This window comes from Myotis yumanensis, unplaced genomic scaffold (genome assembly GCF_028538775.1).
Source record: "Myotis yumanensis isolate MYYU_CA2020_CCGP unplaced genomic scaffold, mMyoYum1.0.hap1 SCAF_13, whole genome shotgun sequence".
Classification (NCBI taxonomy): Eukaryota; Metazoa; Chordata; class Mammalia; order Chiroptera; family Vespertilionidae; genus Myotis; species Myotis yumanensis.
Genome location: NW_027223764.1, coordinates 46,766,884 through 46,789,238, shown reverse-complemented (window position 1 = coordinate 46,789,238; position 22,355 = coordinate 46,766,884). Strand labels below are relative to the sequence as shown.

At 43.6% G+C, this 22,355-nt stretch overlaps 1 protein-coding gene across 1 annotated transcript in view; it reads right to left on the bottom strand.

Annotated features, from left to right (window-relative positions):
* Window positions 1-22,355, bottom strand: part of LRMDA (leucine rich melanocyte differentiation associated) — a 1,013,334-nt gene that overhangs the window by 8,704 nt on the left and 982,275 nt on the right. The window contains exon 7 of the mRNA XM_070431962.1: window positions 4,236-4,317. Coding sequence (XP_070288063.1) covers window positions 4,238-4,317 — 80 coding nt within the window. The 3' untranslated portion in view covers window positions 4,236-4,237. The remainder of the gene's footprint in view (window positions 1-4,235; window positions 4,318-22,355) is intronic.

The window sequence follows — 22,355 nt, the reverse complement described above, 5'->3', positions numbered from 1 at the left end:
CCCTCAGCTCCCTGTGTGTCCCTGCCCACTGCACCCACACTTTAATTCCACGTGGAGCTCTGATTCTTCATCTCCTTTGGAATAATTCAGTTTATTCCCATTTGCATCAGCCCTGCTTTAGCAGCCTACCCCCACTACACTCCATACTTAGAATTTTCTATCTTCTTTCTTAGCAAAACTCCCTTGTCTTAGGTTACATGTCCTCTAGGCCACATGCCATACTACTTTAGAAAGGTAGCAATGCTAATATGTATGAATAACATAACTTATTACCTACCCCATCCACAAAGTGACAAATTAACATTTAGAATTATAGTTACCCAAACGAAAACACTAACACTGGAAAATTTCAGATAAACTTGTAGGAAGATGGGATTTTTGGACAGGTGACTTGTCTTTTAATGTTCTTCAAATCCCCTAGACCAGTGGTCGGCAAATTCTTTAGTCAACAGAGCCAAATATCAACAGTACAACGATTGAAATTTCTTTTGAGAGCCAAACTTTTTAAACTTAAACTATACAGGTAGGTACATTGTTATTAATTTAATTAGGGTACTCCTAAGCTGGCCTTTGCTAAAAACGTCCTCAATCTGAGGGGTGGACCTCAGCGAACGTACCCCCACTTCTTCTAATGCCACTTCTTCAAAATAGACTTGCTCAGGCCGAAAACTGACTTCTGCGCATGGGCCACGAAGTTTCAATCGCACTGTACGTGTGCGCCCGCACGTGGTATTTTGTGGAAGAGCCACACTCAAGGGGCCAAAGAGCCGCATGTGGCTCGCGAGCCACGGTTTGCCGACCACTGCCCTAGGTGTTTGCTGGTGCACTGAAAGTGACATGCAGTACTCCACCCAGGGCTGATGGTTGGTTTGTCACACATACATGTAACCAACATGTTCTGTGCTCTGGTCTCATTTCCTGTTCCGGGTCTTAGTCACTTTACAACAAGGTATTTGTGCCAATTAGAGCTGAATCAGGCAATGGAAACAACCTTCTTTGGTGAGGCTTTCTCTGGGAAACAGAACTGGGAGAAGCAGCTGGTAAATGTCACATGAGGTCAACTGTGATGGACAGACAACATGGAACACCCTCTATGGGCCCTGCGCTGTCCACCCCGGGCAGTGGGCAGTGATGCAGGTGTGACTGAGGCTGCTCTTGTAAGTCGTGACTACTGAACACTGCTACTGTTTTGATGAAAAGAGCCCTGTTAATCTGCATATTAACAAAAAACAGAAAGATAGTCAAGTTACTTCTTAGAAGAAGCAAGAAAGACATTTTTCCCTTGAAACTCTGCAAGATACATCTCTGATGGAAACCCTCCCCACCCTATACACACACACACACACACACACACAAACACACACACAAACACACACATACACACACACATAAAAATGGAAAAACCAAGCGAAAAATCCCTTCATCAGAGTCTGTGGCTTGCTTTCCTCTACTCCTTGCTACACATGAGTATGTGAAAGTGCACCACACTCAGATGTGCAGCCTGATCGAGTGATAATCTCCTATAATGTGCCTCTATTTAAAGCCACAAACAGATGGAGGGTTTATGAGCAAGGCTGGTAAAAGTAAAAGCAAATGATTGTAATAGTTGTACTTTTAATAGGATTCCCCACAATCTAAAACATTATTCCTCAAGGAACAAATTGTTCTATAAAATTATGTTCCTTAGGAAGAAGACAGTCCTTCCTGATTTTGCTGAGGCAACAGAAAACTCCAGGATGCAGGTCGCTCTCAAGTCAGATCAGCATCCAAGGAGAGAGAGGACTCAGGGACACCATGATCCCCAAAGAAAACGCTCGGTGGAACAGGGTAAAAAGCAGAAAGACCAAGGGTAGAAAAAAAGCATATGAAAGATGTATGAGTTTTGATTGAACTTATTACCTTCTAATCCTCTCCTTTGTAAAACAAGGTTTGAGAAATTTCTATGGAGTTAAGCACACAGCATGGCTTCCTTCTCTACCAGCTCAGACCAATAACTCCAGGCCAGCAAATCTTGCTTAACAAACAGCGGAATTGCCAATGACCCAACATGAATTCATTACCATATTCCTTTTTAAGAGAAACAAAACTCACTACAATCCTATCATTAAGATGAATATACTGTAGCGATGGCTTTTGCGTAAATTATAATTAAAGCTAATCTTAATTAAAGTTATTACACCATTTTGGAAGAACATAAACAACCCAAAGAGAGGGAAACAATGTGGTCAATAACTCACTCCAAAAATATTTTTTGCCTCCAAAGCTCTCACTGAGGGAGACATTCCTGCGTATGATACAAATGGTTCTGACATTAAGAAAAGTAAACAAGTGAGAAAAATAAAGATGGAAAAATTCTGTGGTCAGTTCACAAGTGCTTTTTTATTGTTTGAGGCAGGGTTAAAGCCTTTTATAAAGACAAGGATATATGTGCCGCGAGATTGGATATGACATGGGACTAGTCGAGCTGCCCTTGTGCAGAACTCTGGCTGCCCATAATATGCCAAGGACAAAACAAAGAACTAGGGTGGGACCCAATGCAGCTAATTTAAAGCATTATCCCAATGCTGTTTTATAGATCAAAAACAAAAAAAGGTACTTGACTCTGGTTATTCATAGATTTGAGAAATAAAGGCAGGCATTCAATATCCTCCCTTAATGGTCTTGAAGATTTTAAGCTAAATATCTGATGATCAAAGGTTACATAATCTACAAGAGGGCCAGGCCCCATGAAAGTCATCCAAGGACTGTGTTGACTCAGTACCTGAGTCCATGTAAATGGGCTAGAACTGAGCAAACAGGTTCTTCTTGGGTGTTTCAGGGATCCTGACTCCCCAAACAGTTTAACAATAGCAACTCTAGTTATTTGGTACCTATAACTAGAAGGATTCTCTTTCAGGTTTTTCTGTCCTCAAACTAAACAAAACTGGGAGATACAATGAACACCAGGTCTAAATAGAAGCAAAAATAAATGCTGTCATGTCAGAAGCAACCAACCTTTCCAGTATCTTCCAGAGTGATTTTACTGCTGTACTAATATATTAAATGACACTAAAGCCCCCAAACAGTCTGATCATGCTTATTTTCCTTGAAACACTGGTGCTGGAATATCGTCCAAGACGCACCAGCTATAGATTTAATTTCTGAGAGGTCCTGAGAAAAATGCCAAATTGAAAGGATTTGTGGCATCCATTAAAACTGATTGGTCTGGTAAACATTTTCTATAGTCTTCCCTTCTCTCTTATCTTCTGATGCACCACTTTCTTTTATCATCTTGCTAGCTTGAAATAGCACCCAAAGGAGCAAGCTAGCTCCAAACACAACTATGGCCATAGATATAGTAGGAGGTATGTGTGGTTAGAAATGAATGAGTGAATCAATGAATGAGTGAATGAATGAATGAAGGAATGAGTGAATGAATGAATGAATTAAAAATATTAAAAGTCCCTGATATACCCAGAACCTGGTGCTGGAAAAGATGCCTGGCACTGCCAAGTATTCAAGGCAAGACATGGATTTAGAAATGAACAGAACAAGGTCAATTCCATGCTTTTATAGTCAGGGATTTAGGGAAAGCTGGTTACTCCAGTTCAGAAAGTGTGACAACATGCAACTGGCCATAAAGGAATGCCCTGGCTGAGAATGTACACCTTCTGATCTCTGAAAAATTGCAAACCTGTGATAAAGATACTAAAGAATGGGGAGGGGCATGGAGAATATTAGATAAATACTTAAGAGGAATAAAAGAGGGTGGGCTTCCTCAAAACGGTGATTATTTCACTAAAAAGAAACCCCCAGGACAATGGTATCAGAGGGATCTCTACTCAGCAGGCAAGCTGAAGACAGTCTCTCTCTCAGATTACAGCCACTGAGCATGCTCACGGAGGCCCCAGGTGTGACCTCTGCTCCCCCGTGAGCCGCGGAGGGCCAGGCAATCTATCATGGTGTTCATCCTGTCAGCCCTGGTGCTTCGCCGCTGCTGTCTGTCACCCTGGTGGATGAGACCTGCTTAAGGGCAATCATGTCAATCTCTATGTGACCACTCAGTCTAAGGCAGAAAGATGATGTTGACAGGCCTGGTGAAGTCAGCAGAAGGTACCAAAAGCCGAAGTGGTAGCCTTCCCACAGAGATGCCGTGTGGGCATTGTCTTTTTTCTTCAGCTTTTTCTTTATTTCTGCTTTCCCTTTTTGCTTACTGGTAAATCCTCAAGACATGGGCTAAGGTGTAGAGAACTTGCCTTCAGAGCTGGTCATCTCGGATAAACCTGTTGCCCTCTGAGTTCTTCCCGTAGTAAACATAGCGACACTTCCCCAGGACACCTGCAAAGAGAAGGAGACACGTCGTTACAAACCACAGTCCAGCAGAAACTGAATAGGTGCTGCAAAGCAGAACACAACACAGTCCAGATCCCACGGGTGGCAGCAGCAGGAGTAAATCCCACAGGGAAGGACCCCCCCTTCTTGTCCTCACCGTTGACATTCAAATGAAATGTCAGCAGAGCACAGGCGCCCAGAATATCGTGGTTTCCCCCATGATGTCGCTTCCACATTTTAGAGACTTTTCTAGTTTGGCCAATTACTCCTCAAAAGAAAGATAACCCTCTCCTCTCTCCAGGTTCTCTTAGCAGTTTCTAAAAATGGAAAATTAAGAATTTAAAGATGAGCCCAGCCCAAGCAAAAGATGTGGCACAGTCTTTCCTGAGTGCGACTCTTTTCAGTCCTCTGTCATGAGTCAATATTATTACCTTCCTAGAAGGACCTTCCAGTTCCCAGGAGGCATCAAGCACTTAAGGGGATGAGTAAGGAAGAGGGTGGTGCTGACCACATGCCACATGGAAAGTCACAAGAGCCTGGACGTTAAAGGCTCCTTCTCACAGGCTGAACTGTAGTCTCAGGTAGGAATACATTTGATTTTCTTTTTTAAAAAATATATTTTTTTATTGATTTCAGAGAGGAAGGGAGAGGGAGAGAGAGAGAAACATCAATGATGAGAGAGAATCATTGATCGGCTGCCTCCTGCACACCCCCACACTAGGGATAGAGCTCGAAACCCAGGCATGTGCCCTTGACCAGAGTCAAACCCGGGGCCCTTCAGTCCTCAGGCCAACACTCTATCCACTGAGCCAAACCAGCTAGGCATGATTTTCATTTTCAGTTTTATTTTAAATAATTGTATAGCTCCATATACAGCTTTCTTTTCACTCAAGGAAGTTATGGGAGGATTTAACTATGAAAAATACCCTTAGAATAAGTTCAAACCTTTTAATCAACTCAATATTTATTTTAAATATCCACAAGAAATCACCTACCATAGTTATTATAAAAGCTTTGTAGGATTATTAATGAAAAATAAGTTTTTCCAAGAAAATATTTAAGCTGCAATTTGATTTTTGCCACCTTGTTTTTTCTTCTAATTTAAGAAAAACTTAAAACTCAGCTCCACAGCTGTCTTGTTACTAATAGCACTTGAGTCTCTGATGTGTGCATAACCAGAAAGAAAAAACAACAACAACAAAGAAATGTCCATAAAACATTAATTCATGAGCCACAAATCAGCCTACAAAAATAGCTACCTACCTATATGTATGATTTTTCCCATCAGTGTGGTAGTAGGAAGCCAACAATCACCAGCTATTTTTCATTTGGGACAAATTAGCATTTGAAATTATCCAGGTCCTTCACATCACAAGTTCTAAGTAGTAAATATTTGGTGATTGTATAAGAGATATTTCTCCATTGCAGAACTTTAAATCTTCTTCTTCATTAAGGATTAAAAAATGACTCCGAAACTTTTAAGGACAGGGCAGATGCTCCTAGGTTTGAATGACTTGGGACAAAGCTGGGAATTGCTGGGGTCACAAAATCTGAGAGTTGGTGAGAGCATGATACTCTCCCATGGCCTCCAAACTGGTCTTGGTGATGCTCTCATTCCTTCTACTTTTTACCACATTCCCATGAGCAAGTTTGCTGGGGCCCACACTTCCTCCTTGGCCACACTTTCTTCTCAGCTTCCTATTCCCAATTTCTGTTTTTCAGTTTGGGTCCGGTGCCTGGAAACACTGAGCTTGGCTCAAACCTCCCTGAATCCTTCCTTCAGGTCTAGATGATTCTTTTAGCTATTGCCATTGAGCTCTTCTCTTCATTGGGCTTAACTGTGTAACACCCCGGGTGGGACTGACATTGTTCCCAATGCCCAGACCTGTCCGTGGGCTTGGCTGGTTAGAATCTGTTCCAGGAATAGCATCCTCTACAGGCCTGGGTGGGAGTGTCTCAGATGTTTCTGAAAATTCCACAAGGGGCTTCCTTAAACATAATTGACTCAAATTCACCCATGAAGAATCTGGAAGAATGAGGCAGAGAGATGTTAATATCTCTCTACAGCACCAGGACAGCATGCATTTTTATACAAAAAAAAAAGAAAAAATGGATAGGGCTGTCAGATATCATAAAGAGCATAGTCTTGCTCTTGAGTAAAAGAATGCAAGGCAGACACACACACACCACACTCCAGTGGGTGTATTCATTCCCTCCTGCAAACTTCCTAGCACATTCAGATTGGATTTCTTTCCTCTGCCCTCTCCCCATGGTAAACCCCAGCTCCAGATCTGGCCTAGATGAAACCTGGGCCTCAGATGCCATCCAGGAAATAGGCTGTTACTCCTGGAACACGGGCCCTGACGTGGAGGAAGGTGACATGTTCTGAGCCATGTTCCCCGGTCCTTCTCTCTGGTTGGCATTGAGAAAAGTCCTGTTTTAGGGGCTGCTTTGGGCCTGGAAGCAAGTCAGTTTATAGGCATCCTGGTGAGAGAGGCTGCCTGATGAATGCAGGAGACGCAGGGAGGTGTCAGAGCTTGGAAAACGAGGCAAGGACATGAGGTATTAATATTGTCAATGATCTCTTGACGGGAAAACAGATACCACACTCACTGTCAGATTTAAATAGACACCAAGTGCATTAATGACAAAAGGGCAGACTTCAAACAAAGGGGCTGTGTGGCAGGGAGCAGGGCTGGTCTCTGTGCGGGCAATACCCTGATCTGAACAGACACTGTCAGGGCGGGAGACAGGCCCAGGATTGTGTGTGGTGACAGAAAACAGAGATGCTGACAGAGATACCAGCGCCATATTATGCCAAGGATATTCTAACGCTGTCTGCGGCTCTAACAAAAGCTGACATCACTCCCTATCTCTGGGGTCTCCTCCACCCGCTCCTGCATACTTTCTCCCCAGACGTCTTTACAAAACTCGCCGTGGCTGTAAAGGTCCTGGCAGCCCTGACGGTGAGAGCGCTGGGGTCAAGGGGCCTACGGATGACCTCAGTCCATAAATCTGGACTTTGCAGGAGGAGCCCGCTCATCCCCCAATACCTTGGCTACTGAGGGTGATCAGAGTGCCAACATGTGAGGAGCTGTCACCTTGAATAACATCCTTAAAGGGAAGCCACTCAGTCTGTGGGCTGCCTCAGGACAGCACAGGGACCGTCCAGCAGCCGAAAATTAAATCCAGCTGCCCTGCTGGTGCTCCTCTGGGAAGAGAGGTGGTCCGGCCAGTGACAGTCCAAATCAGGCTGAAATTTTTAAACTTGAACCGCCTACAAGTACCAAGTGTCATCTCCATTGAGACTCCTATCTGACTGAACTCACAGTTGGGAAGTGATTACCCCCCAAATGGAACTTTTGTGCTAAATAAATTAATAAATGAAATTAACAAGGAAGAAAATAAAGCCACAGCCCCAGAGGTGGCCATAGCACTTTATTTATCACAAAGGTTATTTGTAACAGGAGGATTTGCTCAGAAGTTAAGGCAGGTGGTGGCGTGTGACTCTCTTTCCTGCTCTCCCCATGGCCCCTCCTCCTGTCACGATAACTGCCTTAAACTGTGACAATTACCGAGGGAACACCTTGCTGGCAGAGGTGTTTTGTTGGGGAGGCCCGCAGGCTGGGACTCAGTAGGCGGTGGTCACTACCGTGGTGGTGACTCAGTAGGCGGGGGTCTCCCTGTGCATCTCCAATGCATCCGCTTGTTTCTATTTCCTCGAGCTCCTGTGTCTGGGGACTGGAGGGGGAACAACATTTAGTGGCATATGAAGTGTTTTCTGTTCTCTGGGGAGACATTGATTGGCCATAATAAGTGAAGCAAACTTGCTATGCATCAGGCCGGCCTGTAGCCATGGGCGTGTGGTTCCTTTCCGGGGGCCCTAAAAAAATGACAGTGTATTGTCCCCTGGGAAATCCTCTCCTGCCAAATGAGACTCCTAATTTTTCTTAAGTAGCCAGCTCTGCCATCGCCATAACTTCTCACAACTATAATTATGGGGGGAAATGTTTGGGGAAGAATCTGCTTTAAAGAGGTCCTTTATCTTTTAAATGTTTCCCCCTCTGGAATGAATGTTCTAATTATGCAGGTTAAGTTATGACCTTGGAGCTGCCTTTCTCCTTGGCTGCAAGGCTGTGAGGGCAGGAATGGTTCTGGAGACACTGCTGGGGAGAACCCCGAGTGTGTGGGGTGGAGGGGGGGGGGGGTGAGGGGCGTCCTGGCCCAGGCATGCAGAGTCCAGCAAAGACCCAGGGCTCCCTGGCCTCCTGGAGGGCCTTGCACCTCCACTTGCTAAGAAGAGGTGGAGGCCATCTACAGTTAGACCCACCTCTGCCCCAACAGTCATGTGGTCATGTCCCCCTCCCTTTTCTTCACTGGGCTGGTTTCCCCATTTGTAAAGTGAGGGCTAAGGACCAGCTAATCTCTGAGGTTCATTTTAGCTTGGAAGTAGAAGAATTAATATTTCCCAGTTCCTCCCTTATGAAGATGAGGATGGCAGGGCCGATCTTGCCTGATGTAACGGGCATATCCAATGGTGAGTTCATCAGAAATTCCATTTGGACTAAATCAGCTCTTGAAACCCATCAGGCCAGAGTCCCATAACGTATAGAAGGGGAGCACTGCTGGATCTCAAAACCCCCAACAAAAGAACACCCACCAACTTTCTGCTCCGAGCTGGGAAGTGTTTGCCACTACCTAGCCTGTGTCTTGCTAGCTTTGACTCAAATCTCCTAATTCCATAGTCAACAGAACTAAGACTAAATATCAGATTTAGTGGTTTATCATGTGCATTTTAGTTGTGACAAAATAATAGTCTTTATTCATCTATATATATAAAAGCCTAAGCGACTGAATGACAGGTCGCTATGACACGTACTGACCACCAGGGGGAAGACGCTCAATGCAGGAGTTGGCTGCCAGATGCTGGGCTCACTGCTGGCGAGCCTCTCCCGCCTCCGCAGCAGTGCTACTGAGCAGTAGCAGCAGCAGCAGCACCTGGCCCCGGCTGCCTGCCACTTGCAGCATTACTATATCCCTCGAAACCAGCAGTCCAACTTCCCCCAAGGGTCTCAGATTGAAAGAGGGCAAAGGCCAGGCCAAGGGACCCCACTGGTGCATGAATCCATGAATTGGGCCTCTAGTACAAATATATACACTTATTTGATGATGCAGTATAGGTTGGGTCAATAAATCTCTATCAGTAAAATAAAATATCAATTTTATTAACCTTATTAATGTTAGCTTTGGTATTCACCATTTTAAATGCTATCCTCACCAATGCTTGTAAGAGTAGTTGTGTAATGACAAGGAGGTTTTTCTCTGTTTGTGATGGTAGTAGTTATAATCAGCAAGTTCTACAGGGCAAGGGACTGAGGGCTGCTCACAGATGGACGCCTGTTCTTTAATCTGCAAGAGTGAAGGAAGGAGCTAGACTCTTCACGGCCTCTGAAAAAGTGATGGCAGTGTTAGGAAGAGGTGGTTGGGTCCATTGGCAGAGAGGGAAGGAGTATCCGGAAAAATCTTTCTGGTCCCTTATGGAACGTTCTAGAATAGTAGTCCTCAACCTGTTTTTGGCCATGCCCCATTTAAGCATCTCTAAAATCCAGATGCCCCACCCCTGTGACATATAATTCTTATTGTTCAAATGTGAACTCCTATTCATGTGGAGGAAGCCGTAAAGGCCATTACCTTGATCTAAACAAGCTTCCAAAGAACATGGCATCCATGAAAGAGAGAAATAAAAGAATGAAAGGACAGTTGAAGTACTGAAGAAGAAATCACTAAGAAACTGTTAAAAAATAATAGTAATATGAAGTGATATGAAAAAATAGCAAATACAGTTTCAAAACATATAATAGAGAACTGAAATGCATAAATATGTCACAATATATATTTATATACTGTATATGAGGCCCCTAGAACCATAAGAAATGCAAAAACTTCACTGTTAATAACTCATGCTCGAATTGCCCCCCTTAAAAATCAAATTGCCCCCCCTGTGGGGCCTGTGCCCACGTTGGGAACCACTGTTCTAGAACTATGCTTCCAGGTGACACTACACATCTACATTTGCGGTCACCTCTACAATATTCACTCCTGCCCAGTTTCTAATAATACCCTGTGGCCTGAAACAGTATTCATACAGAGGATGTATCCAGTGAATATTTGTAGACTAGATACATTAATATCATTAAAATGATCATCCATATACAATGTAAACAAAATTCACTATGTTAGGAATTTCAATTGTCGAACATTCATACTTTAATCTCTGGTAGGAGTACAGATGTTTGAAATGCTTTAAAAACACATCCAGATGAAATGGTTGCCTTACTAAAGAAGGAGGCAAAGTAAGAGAAGGCAGCAGCTTCAGTTGCTAAACACGGGTGTTGTTTTTATGCTGAACACTTTTCTCCCATGAAAACGAAGTGATCGCTCTGTCCGCTGAAGGAGAGAAGTGCACTGAATGCTATCATCCAGCCCGAAGAGCTGTCCACATCGTCCACAGGAAAGGACAGTCCCCGGAAAGCACACGCCTCGCTCTTTGTTGTGTGCAGCTGTGAGTGAGCTGGGGCCTGGGAGGAATAAACACCCATGTTTTACAATCCTGGGAAGCGGCTGGAGCAGTACCCCGAGGTCAGCCGTGTGATGAGCTATCAGCTCGCTGTGGATACCACACGGGATTTAGCAGAGCCTGCAGAGTTACAGGCGCCCCGCGCACATCCTGCTTCAGTGTAAGCTACTTAAATACTAAGGCAAAATGAAAAGAAGAGAGATGTTGAAAGGCCTTAAAGGAAGGGGTTGCTTAGGAGCAGATTTTGTGCCAGGAGAGCCACGTCCATACTCCATGCTAGGCCCATCTGAGCATAAAAGGGGGACAGACTCTCGTCCTGACCCCTCCCCCCCCAGGGGAGGGTAGAGAATGCATAGGAGAAAGTGACACTTCCTTCCCACACTAGCTGAGTGGGAGTTTAGGCAAGTGTCTCAGTTTATGACCCGAATCTTGGGTTGGAATGGGATGTCATGGTCACAAAATGCTTGCTAACCCCCAAAACGTCTTCTCCACGGACCAGGGGCACACTGTCCTTGCTGAATCCTTCCGTGACCCCTCACACAGTGCTGCCTAAATGATGCTCCCTAGTCTTGCAAATGCGTATGCTCCCTCAAACTCTTCTCCTTCCTTATACAAAACAACCCATGAAGACCAGTCAGCGAAATAAGCCAGTCAGAGAAAGATAAGCATCACAGGATCTCACCCATATGCGGAACCTAATGAACAAAATAAACTGATGAACAAAATAGATCCAGAGACACAGAAGCATAGAACAGACTGATGAATCTCAGAGGGAAGGCAGGGGATGAGGAAGTGGAGGGGGGATGGGGGAGAGATTTATGGGAAACTTATATGCATATATGCATAGCCCATGGACACAGACAATAGTGTAGCGAAGGCCTATGAGGGGTGGGTGTGGGATGGAGGGAGTCAATGGGGAAAGAAAAGGGGGATGTCTGCAATACTTTCAACAATAAAGATACATTAAAAAAAAAAGAGTGTTCAGGCCCCGCCGGGCTGACCCTGATAGTGTGCAGTGGTGGACATTTGAATTCTGCCATTTGACCCAAGGGATGCTTTGGCTTGAGGCTTATGAATATAAACATGTAAACCAGCCTAGTAATTTTTCTTTCAACAAGCATTAACTATTCAGAGCAAGCCCCATTTAACCAATTCATTCCTTAATTTTTATTTATTTTTCTACACCTCCCCTGTTGCCTCTTCTACCTTTCCCCACACCCCCTTTCCCTCTTGGTAATCACCATACTGTTGTCTGTGTCTATGTACTTCCTTAATTTTAAAATCAATCAAACCATATTCTATTTTTAACCTTTTCATTTTTATTTTATTGAAGTTCTTTTTGATGGAATCAATTCTTTTCCATGTAATTTGTACATTAAGATTAAAGTCCACAGTCAGCATTGGCCAAATATCAAGTTTCACAGATTGCCTTCTAAGTCTCTTGGAGTACGTAGTTTATAAAGTCACATTTCCTTAAAGAAAACTTTGCAGATCTAAATTGTGATGGGAAGACTTGTGTCCTCCATTAAAGTTTAGTCAACACCTTTTATTGTATTTAATTTTAGCTCATTTCGATTTTATTTTGCTTTTATTATTTCTACCAAGGCGATTTCCTTCCCAGGACTTTGTGCAGTTTTCAGTATGCCAACAAGATACAAATCTCGGTCAGCTTTACTTGCTGCCAGTTTTATTTCAGGTTGATTATGTTTACCAGCAATATTTATCCTAAATTAAAGTAAATGATAATTTTTATTCATTTCTCAGCACAAAGAGTATGCAGGACAAAGATTAATATTCCAGACCCATGGGGTTATGACATGCTGCTTTCTACCAAGCACCAGTCAAAAACACACAGTATGGGCCACCCAATCGAGGCTGAGGGAGCGTCCATATATTGAAAGAAAGATAAAAACAAACTCCAGGCAGCATAGCCCTTTGAGAAGAGGGCATTGGGCCCCAGTGCCCTGACCCCTGCAGTGAGGCCTGGTGGCAGGTTCAACTTCCCACTGAGACAGAACAGATTATGAAGGCGGCCGGGACAAATGCTGGGCTTTGTCAAGTCTCACCAGCGAGTTTGTAAGGAAGGAAACGCAGAAGGAAGCCGTCAGCAGGGAAAGGGTCTTGGCAGCATCTGTACTGAGGGTGATAGGAACACGGGGCCCAGAAGCCGGCCTCCAGCCCGGGGACGGCTGCACAAACGGCCAGGTGAGTGGGCAGACAAGGTGACGTGACAAGCCAGAGCCCGTGGAAATCACTCCGGGCTCTCAGGGCCGCTGAAATGAGGCTTGTCATCTTCAGAAGAAGAGAAGGTAGGAAAGGCAGGAGAAGAGAAAAAAGGCAGGGCAAGGTTTTCCCTCAATAATGTTAGTGGAAAATGTAAAAGCCAGTTCAAGTCTGAGATGTGATTTCCCCTCTGAGTGCATCCTTAGTAACCAGCTCCACGGTCCCCCCTGGAGCCCCTGGTCCCCACACTCAGATTGCCGATACCGTGGCCCTGCCCAGACCTGACCTGGCCATTGTAAGTCCTCGCCGCATCGAGGAAATATTAGGCTGACAGTTTTAAAAGTCATCTGGCAGCGGATGTTTGCATTGTGTGAACCCTGGAAAGGAGACAGTCAACATGCTTTTCCTCAGATGTCAGTGCTTTAAAGAGAATTTTTTTTTTTTGTATTGGGGGTAGCACTGGTAGGCAGAGACTGACGGGAAAGCATCCCGGGTCTGAGGTGGGCTCACTTGTTCCCCTTTTGGAACATCACTAATATGCATGGCTCTTACATACTGTGTTTCAATCAAATAGGAACATGTATGTAACAGAGAACACACGCCATAGTAAATATCTCCTGGCTCCAACAACATGACCCCCCCAAAAAAACACTGCTGACTCTTCTTCGCAATCCCAATTTTGGTTTTCCGTCTCCGGTTACATGTTTGTGCCGTCTTAAAATGAAGCCAGAAACAGTTTGTACTCTGACTTCCTAAACAATGATTTCCTTATACAGTCCCGTAAAGATACTTTGTGATTTTGTTGCACACAGAATGTTCTGTAGAAGCATTTCTTTACCTACATTGAACAAGTCTCTCTGAGACAGAATTTAAAGAACTTCATTTTGGGTAAGTCCTTCATTTTATAGAGGAGGAAAATGAGGTTCCAAGTGACTTCCTGAAGGTCACAGTCCCAGACCCGACACCACCCAACTTTTGCTTCCTAGTCCAGCTAGTGTTTCTGAATTCTAGGATACAGCCTGCGGGACAAGATGTCAAAGAGCCCCAACACCGGACTTAAGCTGACTCTTACCTACTTTCCAGGGAGAAACTTGAATCTTCAAGGCCAGTTTGGTGTGAGTGTGTTTGACATGGGGTTTGATGGGCTAGAGAGGATTCCAAAGTGCATGCCAAGACGGATGCAAATCAGGTAAGGTAGCTGGACTCCCTTCAGTGCAGCTCACTGATGGAGGTCACGTAAACCAGGCTGTCGGTCAAATGGGCAATGTTCAGGTGGTATGGCTTCAGTTTTCCCTCTCAGTTTCTGACCGAGGGACTCAGAGATCTTTCAGACAGGAGAGGAAAGAAAGGAGGAAAAAGTTCACCCCTCCACTGCTTCCACTCTTCCCCCCATTCATCTCCACATTCATCTTTGCCTCCTTCCCTCTGAAGTCTGAAGTCAGGAGCATTGCCACTAGAGGGCAGCATGAATTTAGGAAAAACAGCAGCTTTCTTTAAAAAACAAAATGATTGCAACTACTCAGGAGGACCTTTAAAGCCACACTGTGCTTTTGGTCACCAATTACAGGTTCCATAATGATCAATATGTCATGTTTGTTCAGTCTGTGCTGAGGGCTTTCTGGGAATGGGGCTCCCAGATGCCCCACCTTTTGGATTCATCTGGCCTCCACTTCAGGGCCTGATTTTCTTTACCATCAACTGCTCTAATTAATCTTCCAGGCTCAGGGGTTGGGAATTTTTTGCGTATCACCTGCATAAATGTAAAGAAGCATGAAAACTAATAAACAAAGAGAGATCCCTGCATTTCTTAAAGATCATTTTTCCTGTGGAAGACCAAAAAGAAGTTTGCCACCCACGGGAGTTTCCAATCATCATTTGATAAGCAAAAAACATAAAAATTAAGTTAAATTAAATTAAAAAGTGGTTCAATAAAGTATTCAAGAGGTGTGCTTCATCCACACAAATCACAGCTACTACCTTTTTAAAAAAAATATATTTTATTGATTTTTTTACAGAGAAGAAGGGAGAGGGATAGAGAGCTGGAAACATCGATGAGAGAGAAACATCAATCAGCTGCCTCCTGCACACCCCCCACTGGGGATGTGCCCGCAACCAAGGTACATGCCCTTGACCAGAATCGAACCTGGGACCCTTCAGTCCACAGGCTGACACTCTATCCACTGAGCCAAACCAGTTAGGGCGCTACTTCCTTTTTAAGCCCTCCCTGCCCAAACCTACCCAGCCATTGCCTGCCCTCAAGAGTATCTGGCCCAGATTAGTCAGAAAAGAGACAGAAGCCACTCAAATGAAGCTAAAATGATAATTCCACCTTCCGCTCAGTCATCATTTGGTCACCATCATTGGCCAGCGAGTATTTTCATGACAAGAACAAGTGATCACCTCCCTTTAGGAGTATATCATTATCATTATTTTAAAAACAGTAATAAAGGTTTGGTAATCCAGGGAATGGCATTTTAAATTAGAACTTCCTAGAATTAAATTAAAAGAGTGGATTCAATCAGAGAAGGGAGTAAACAAAATGGGAGCTACTGGACTTGGGAAACCAGAGCTGAGTCCAGGTGTGTCTCTCCACTTCACCTGGGAGACCTCCCAAGTGGTCAGTGAAGCAAGTGTAAAATGGGTCTCACACACTTTCTTCCCTTCTGTAAGAGTCATGTGATTGACCTGCCACAAGGAATGTTGGGTTCCAGTTAATGAAATTAACTCATGTTTACCTTGAAACCTTTTGGAGTCTTCATTCACACATGAAACATTATGTGAAACCAAAGTCAATCTCATTGTCTTACTAGATACAGCATAGTGACCACAGCTGAGTGTTTATATTGAAGCTGATAGAGCTGGGAAGTGTACCTGGGGTGGGAACTACTCATTGAACATTTCTCAAGGTCGTAGGGTATTCTTTCTACTTAGGCTCCAAAAGGGTAGAGGTGACAGCTTTCCATCCAGGCTTCACGAGCCTAGGGCATGTAGGTACTCAATACATTGTTGTTGTTTTTTTATCATGGACTAAGTGAGAGGATCTCAGGGTAATTCTTCTGACCCCCAGTGCTCACTATACATCCTTGGGCATTTACGGTTGTTCCCACGGCAGTGGAACTCCAAGCTGGTCATGCAGCGGAATCACCTGGGAAGCTTGTGAACATGGTTGCCGAGTCCCATCCTCAAAGTTTCTCACTAATGAGTCTGAGTTGGGCCAAGAATCTGCATGCTGTTGGTTGGGGGACCACACTTTGAGAAACACTGTTCTAGGAGACCCAAAAGGCCCCCTTTAAAAAATAGAACTTTTGACATTATCTTCTATTCTTGTAAAATAAAGACCACACAAAATTCGAGATTAAAAAAATCTGGTTGACTGAAGGTCCTAGTGCATCCAGTTTTACTAAAAAAAGAGGTTTTACTATCTCCTCAACAAAATTCTGAAAACAAGTGGTACCAAAAATTTTAAAAAATAATGATAACAAATGGTTGCTCCAGTTCTTTAATATAAAACCAAAAACATGAAAGTTTAAATTTAAGTGATGTGTGGATTATATTAACAGAAGAGGAGTTTTTTGCATAAGTAGAAGGGAACTGAACCTGCAAACCATAATTTATGAAGTATAAGATTAAAAAAAAACTCGCAGAAAATTTTCCCAGAAAGTCCTTAGTCTCCCTGCAAAGTGATGGGATCTTCCATGAACACATCTGAGCAGTGGGGACAGAGGTCTTCCTGCACAATTTGGATGGGAATGTTGGCTCTGCTCTCAAGCAGAAATTTGCTTTTGGGGTCAGATCTGTTCCCATTAGAAAGCTTACATCACAAGGGGGAACACCCACAGTTCTGTCTGGTTCTCCAGCCTAAAATTTCTCAAGAGAGTCACTGAAAGGTAAGGCAAGTTGCTTCTTCTTCTTTAATTTTCAAGCTACAAAAAACAGATCTTCTCAAATCAAATCAAGCTGATGCAGTCACAAGCGGGTTTGTCATAACTGAAACGCTGCAGGGATGGGGGGAAAGACCTTCCTTTCTCAGGCACGTTAGGCCAGCTTCCATCTGCCCTTCATAAGAATCCAAACAAGCTTTCCCTGTGCTGATATTACTGTAATCTGTCCTAATTGTGGGACACTCTAAATTGCTTTCTCTAAAAGGAAAACAAAAGGAATCTACTGATATATGATCGAACTGAAAGAAGTTTGGATTACAAAAAAATAACCCAAAGTCTGTTGTTGCAGAAAGCACATCATTATTCTTGGGCACGAGCAAATCTCATGGCCAAATGCCATGTATATTTCATTATTTCCTGATCTTCAACTCCCCATCCTCTAGCCTGCATTACAAAAAAAGTACATATGTATGCTAATGCTAATGAAAGAAACTATAGGTTAAGTAAGAATTAATAGCAGAAAGCAGTTTAAAAGAGTACTATAAACCTCCTGTACATTATTATTTATTATTACTATTTTTTTGCCTAGGTTAAAGACAAAGTAAATAGTAGAAGAGCATATTATAAGGGCCTCATTAGGGTTAGGCTTATTAAACCTTAATGAAGGCACTAGAGTCTCTCCAGCAGTCTTAAGGGGGTGTACTTTTTGCCTATGGACGGAATGGCCCGGGTCAGGGAGACATTGCTGACAGTGGGTGGTACCAGGTGTTATCTGTCTCTGGAACATGCTACATTGATGGCTTGCAATATTACCCTTTTTTTATTTGGCTGGCTTGAATTTGTCAGGATTCACCCTGTGGTGAGGTAACATGCCTCCATATTGGAAAAAAAATTGCCTGGGAGCCAATGTGAGCCTCGCACCTAATAGAATACATCTGGCCCTGACAGTTTGATGCCCAGCTCTGAGCCACATTCGGCAACACAAATTAACAGAGTAGACATTGCCCACGCTGAGCAGGAAGTAATAACCTGCTACCTGCTACTTGGCCAAAATCTCATTATAAGCCATTAAGGTAATTGAGGGCCAAGACTCTGTGGATATTAGACTCCCCGAGCGCCAGTCGTTAGTTCAACAGAAGAAAGACTCCGAATGTAGGGGGAGGTGGGGCCGAAGGAGGAGAAACTGCTGTGGACCATAGCGCGAATTCCATCTACAGGGCACTGTGGCTCTGGGAGATTCATGAGCTGTTTCTCTTCTGCCCCGAAGCCCATGTACCCCTCCAGGGGCGTTCAGGACTCCAGGAAGATGACATAACTCTTGGTAGCCCTCCAACCATGCTCGGCAATTAAAATGTGGTTTAAATGAATGTTGGGGACAGCCACAAAGGGAGGAAGATGGCAAAAGGAGCCAGAGTGCTTTGTGAAGCATCAGTGTAGAAGCTGGTGCAGGGAAGGGACGGGGGAAGCCACCCAGTCTCCTAGCAGGAGGCTCTCTAGAATTACTGCACACCTAGGAGCCCCCGTTCTTCCAGAGCCAACTGCTTCTCCCAAGGCTGGGACGCTTAGTCTCTGCCCAGCGTTGGGTGGCTATGGAGAATGTGATGTGAGTTTGGGGAGGGAATGAGAGCAGAAGTCCAATCAATTAATCAATCAATCAAGCTGCTGATTTCCGGTACCTTGAGAATGGCTCTGGACTGTACTAACAATGACAGCTATCAATAAACGTTTCTTGGAAAGAATTACATAGGCCAGGGAGAGGAGTAATTAAAATGTAATAAACTGCAGAAATCTCTTCTTGTCATTCTCCCACACATGGAAACAAACACAATAATAAGAATCAATGTCTCCAATCATGGGAACGAGTTGCTGCAAGGTTTTACCTGATATCTAATAAAAAATCCCAAGTGCCATGTCTTCCCCCGGAACCCCTGGACGCCTGTTTAACAAGCGTCCTGGCATCCTGAAGTTCCCATTTCAGTCTACCTCAGGAGTCAGTGCAAGGCACCTTGGCCTTGGCATCTTGAGAAACTTGGCATTTGGGGGGAAATGAGCACTATCGTGGAGGAAACAGGGTGGTTTTGAGGGTGAGGATGTCTGTGAGCGTCAAGTCCACACTCAGAACACCCTAAGGTTATCTTCCTGACTCAGCCAGGCCAGCCTCGACATTTCTCCTCCCCGAGAGGGTTAAGCACAGTCTGGAGCCTCGAAAATGGCTGCTGTTGGTACTAGTGAGGCCTCCCTATAACTAGATCCTTCAGGAAAAAACAAATTAATCAACAGCAAGCTGAAGTGGGTTTAATGATTGCATTCTGCATACAATCAGCTTTTCCCTTTTCGAGGGCCATCAATATGTCAAGGGAAGACACATCTGAAGGATATAGCTCTTAACATCAAGGTTATCTATTCTCCACAAGGCTCCCACTCCTTGCCGGGCTGATACTCCACGCTGCCTGTGTCTAACATTTTCATCAACTCTGCAATCAATCAAGGTAATAATGTTGTGCAAAAAATCAATTAACAACGCAATTAAACTTTCCTTATTATCTCAAAGGGCTGAAATAATACCTAAAGGGAAGATAGACTCACTGAACGCAGACATCCATAATCCAATGTGAAAGTGAATTATGAGGTTGGACAGATGCAGGCATGTGCTGGTGCTGTTATTTTCCAGGGGTGATATCTCATTGTGGCAGTGTATCAGTCAGCCCCAATCCCAGACCCTAAAATTCCAAATTACTTTTAAGAAATATATGATGTGCAATATCCATTTCATATTCTCTTTTAAAGATAACCCCCTCCTCTCAAAAAAAAAAAATTGAACAGCCATATTATTCAAAGACAAAATGATCTTTCAACAAGAACATAAAATATAAAAGCTATAATAACATTTACATCTGTATAGCACACATCTCTGTAAATGCAGGTCATCTATTATACATAATCTGTAGCGCCTAAGAGGCTCAGGATGCGGCACAACATTTAAAACCCAAATGCGTAAATGTGCAAATCCCTATGGGATGGCTGTGGCTTCCCCCAAATGGAGGTCTCACTCATGCCTGCCTACACACACACACACACACACACACACACACACACATGCATACACACACACGCACACACATACACACAGGCACATACAGAAGCACACATATACAGGCACACACATGCAGGTGGAAACATCAGGAACAAAGGAAGTATTACTCATGAGAATGACTCTATTATTTAGCAATTACACTCATTTGCCCTGGAACGCTGTCCATAGGAATTGAGTATTTCTGGTCCGTTAAAAGGAGACAACTATTAACCTTTTGCGGCAGCAAGGACTGAGAAGAGTGTGAAATTTCCCACTGAAATGTGGTATGCGGGAGAAGAGGAAGGGGGGGCCCTGATATTACAGAGCTAATGGTAAAGCAACCAGGACTTGCTCAGTTGGTGTGCTCAGTGGTTGAGAGTTGACTTATGAACTGGAAGGTCACGGTTCAATTCCAGGTCAGGGCACATGACTGGGTTTCAGGCTCAGTCCCCAGTAGGGGGTGTTCTCTCTCATCCTTGATGTTTCTATTCCTCTGTCCCTCTCCCTTCCTCTCTGCAATCAATAAAAATGTATTTATAAAAATAAATTTAAAAAATAACATGTCCAGGACCAACCTGCAATGGTGTGGCACGAACAAAAGTCCTAGAGGTAGAAGGGGACACAAGGACCAGAAGGGGAAGTTAAACAAATGAGCAAACGCCAAGGCCACAGCCAGGACACAACAAGTGCTGATGGAAGATGAACATGATTTGAATACCCTCTTCACTCCTGGAAGTAAAAAACAACCAACACTGACTTAAAGAATAGAAGTGGATATCAAATACAAATGCCACACAAAATCCTCCACGGTCCTCTCCCTCCTGGCACCAGAGGCTCCCTCCCCATGGCAGAGTGTGAGGTTCCCGCCAGCATATACAGAAAGCCCAGGCGAACCCCAGAGTTTCAGAAAAGTCTGATGAATGAATCTAGGGAGGTGCCAAACCAGATGTGGGCCTCAAAAGTTCTTCCAATCAGAAGAAGGGATTTTCCAGTTTCTTTATCAAACACGTTGTTACATGAGCTCTAGGCTTTGGTAATAAATAGCTATTTTCCTAGCCGTGTGGATTGCCACATATCCCACCTGGCCTTGTGCAGGTATTGTTGCTTGAAAATATTATTGCTCAACAATAAATTCTTTTTTTGTAAGTTACTCATAACAAGGAACTACCTTAAACCAACTTTCCCCATTTTCAGCACAGCCAGGAGTCAGGACTGAGCCCCGAGTGCAGATTTAAATGAGCAGTAAAACAAGGCAAATGCACACTAATGCCCACTTCGTAATTTATTTAAAAAAACAAGGAAAGTGACTCAGGATGTACTTTTTGGTACAGTGTTTCAACAGAGTAGTCGAGCAGGTTAGTGACTCCTGCCATTTCTCTCCCAACCTTATTGTTAGGAGACGTAATTAATATGTTTTCATTTTCAATGACTATATTGTGTGTGTATCAACTGGAACTGCTCCTGCTGTGCGCCTGATTCCTCTGACGATGGGGTGGGTTGGATTTTAAATGATGTGTGAGCACTTCTGTTCTTTCGTGCTCTGGTTTATGTGTTATTCATGACTTGCATTACGGACATGGCTGATACACAGATGTAAATGTTATTAAATCTTTTGTATTTTAGAGGCTCTGTGAAAGGCTTCTTTGTTTTCAAATAATTCTCTTAACCACCAAAACTAACCAGTAATACATGACAATGTCTTGGGAGTTTGTTTTTTTCCCACTGAATTTTCTGATGAAGAGATTTTTCTTCCCTCTACTATTATGTGTTTCATCAACATAAAAATGTAGGGTAAGTTGGCAGATGGAAGAGTTACATCTTTATCATAACAGTCAAGAACAAATTCATGTGTGTATGTGTGCATTTTGTGTGCATGAGGGTTATGTGTGGGCATGCAGGTGTTTATATGTGCACTGTTGTATGTGTGGTCTCTGTGTCATGCTGTGAATTGTGCTGTACATGTTGTATGTGTTCTTGTGTGTGTGTGTGCATGTTGTGTATGAATGGGTTATGTGTACAGGTGGTATATGTGTGGGTTGGTATCGTTATACCAAATCAGAACTCAAAGTCACCCAATTCTCAATTCCCTGCTAAAGATGCAGCGGCCTTACTGAATTTTGGTATCTGACATAATTTTTAGTCTGTTTTCATTTTACTTCATCTTCTTCTCATTTCTCTGGATTTCAACAGAAACGTGGCAGAGGATTAAACTCTTCACACAGACAGCACTTAATCAGTCAGTGCCTCTTGCTGGCTCACTTTTTTGTTATTGATTTTAAAATTTAAACAA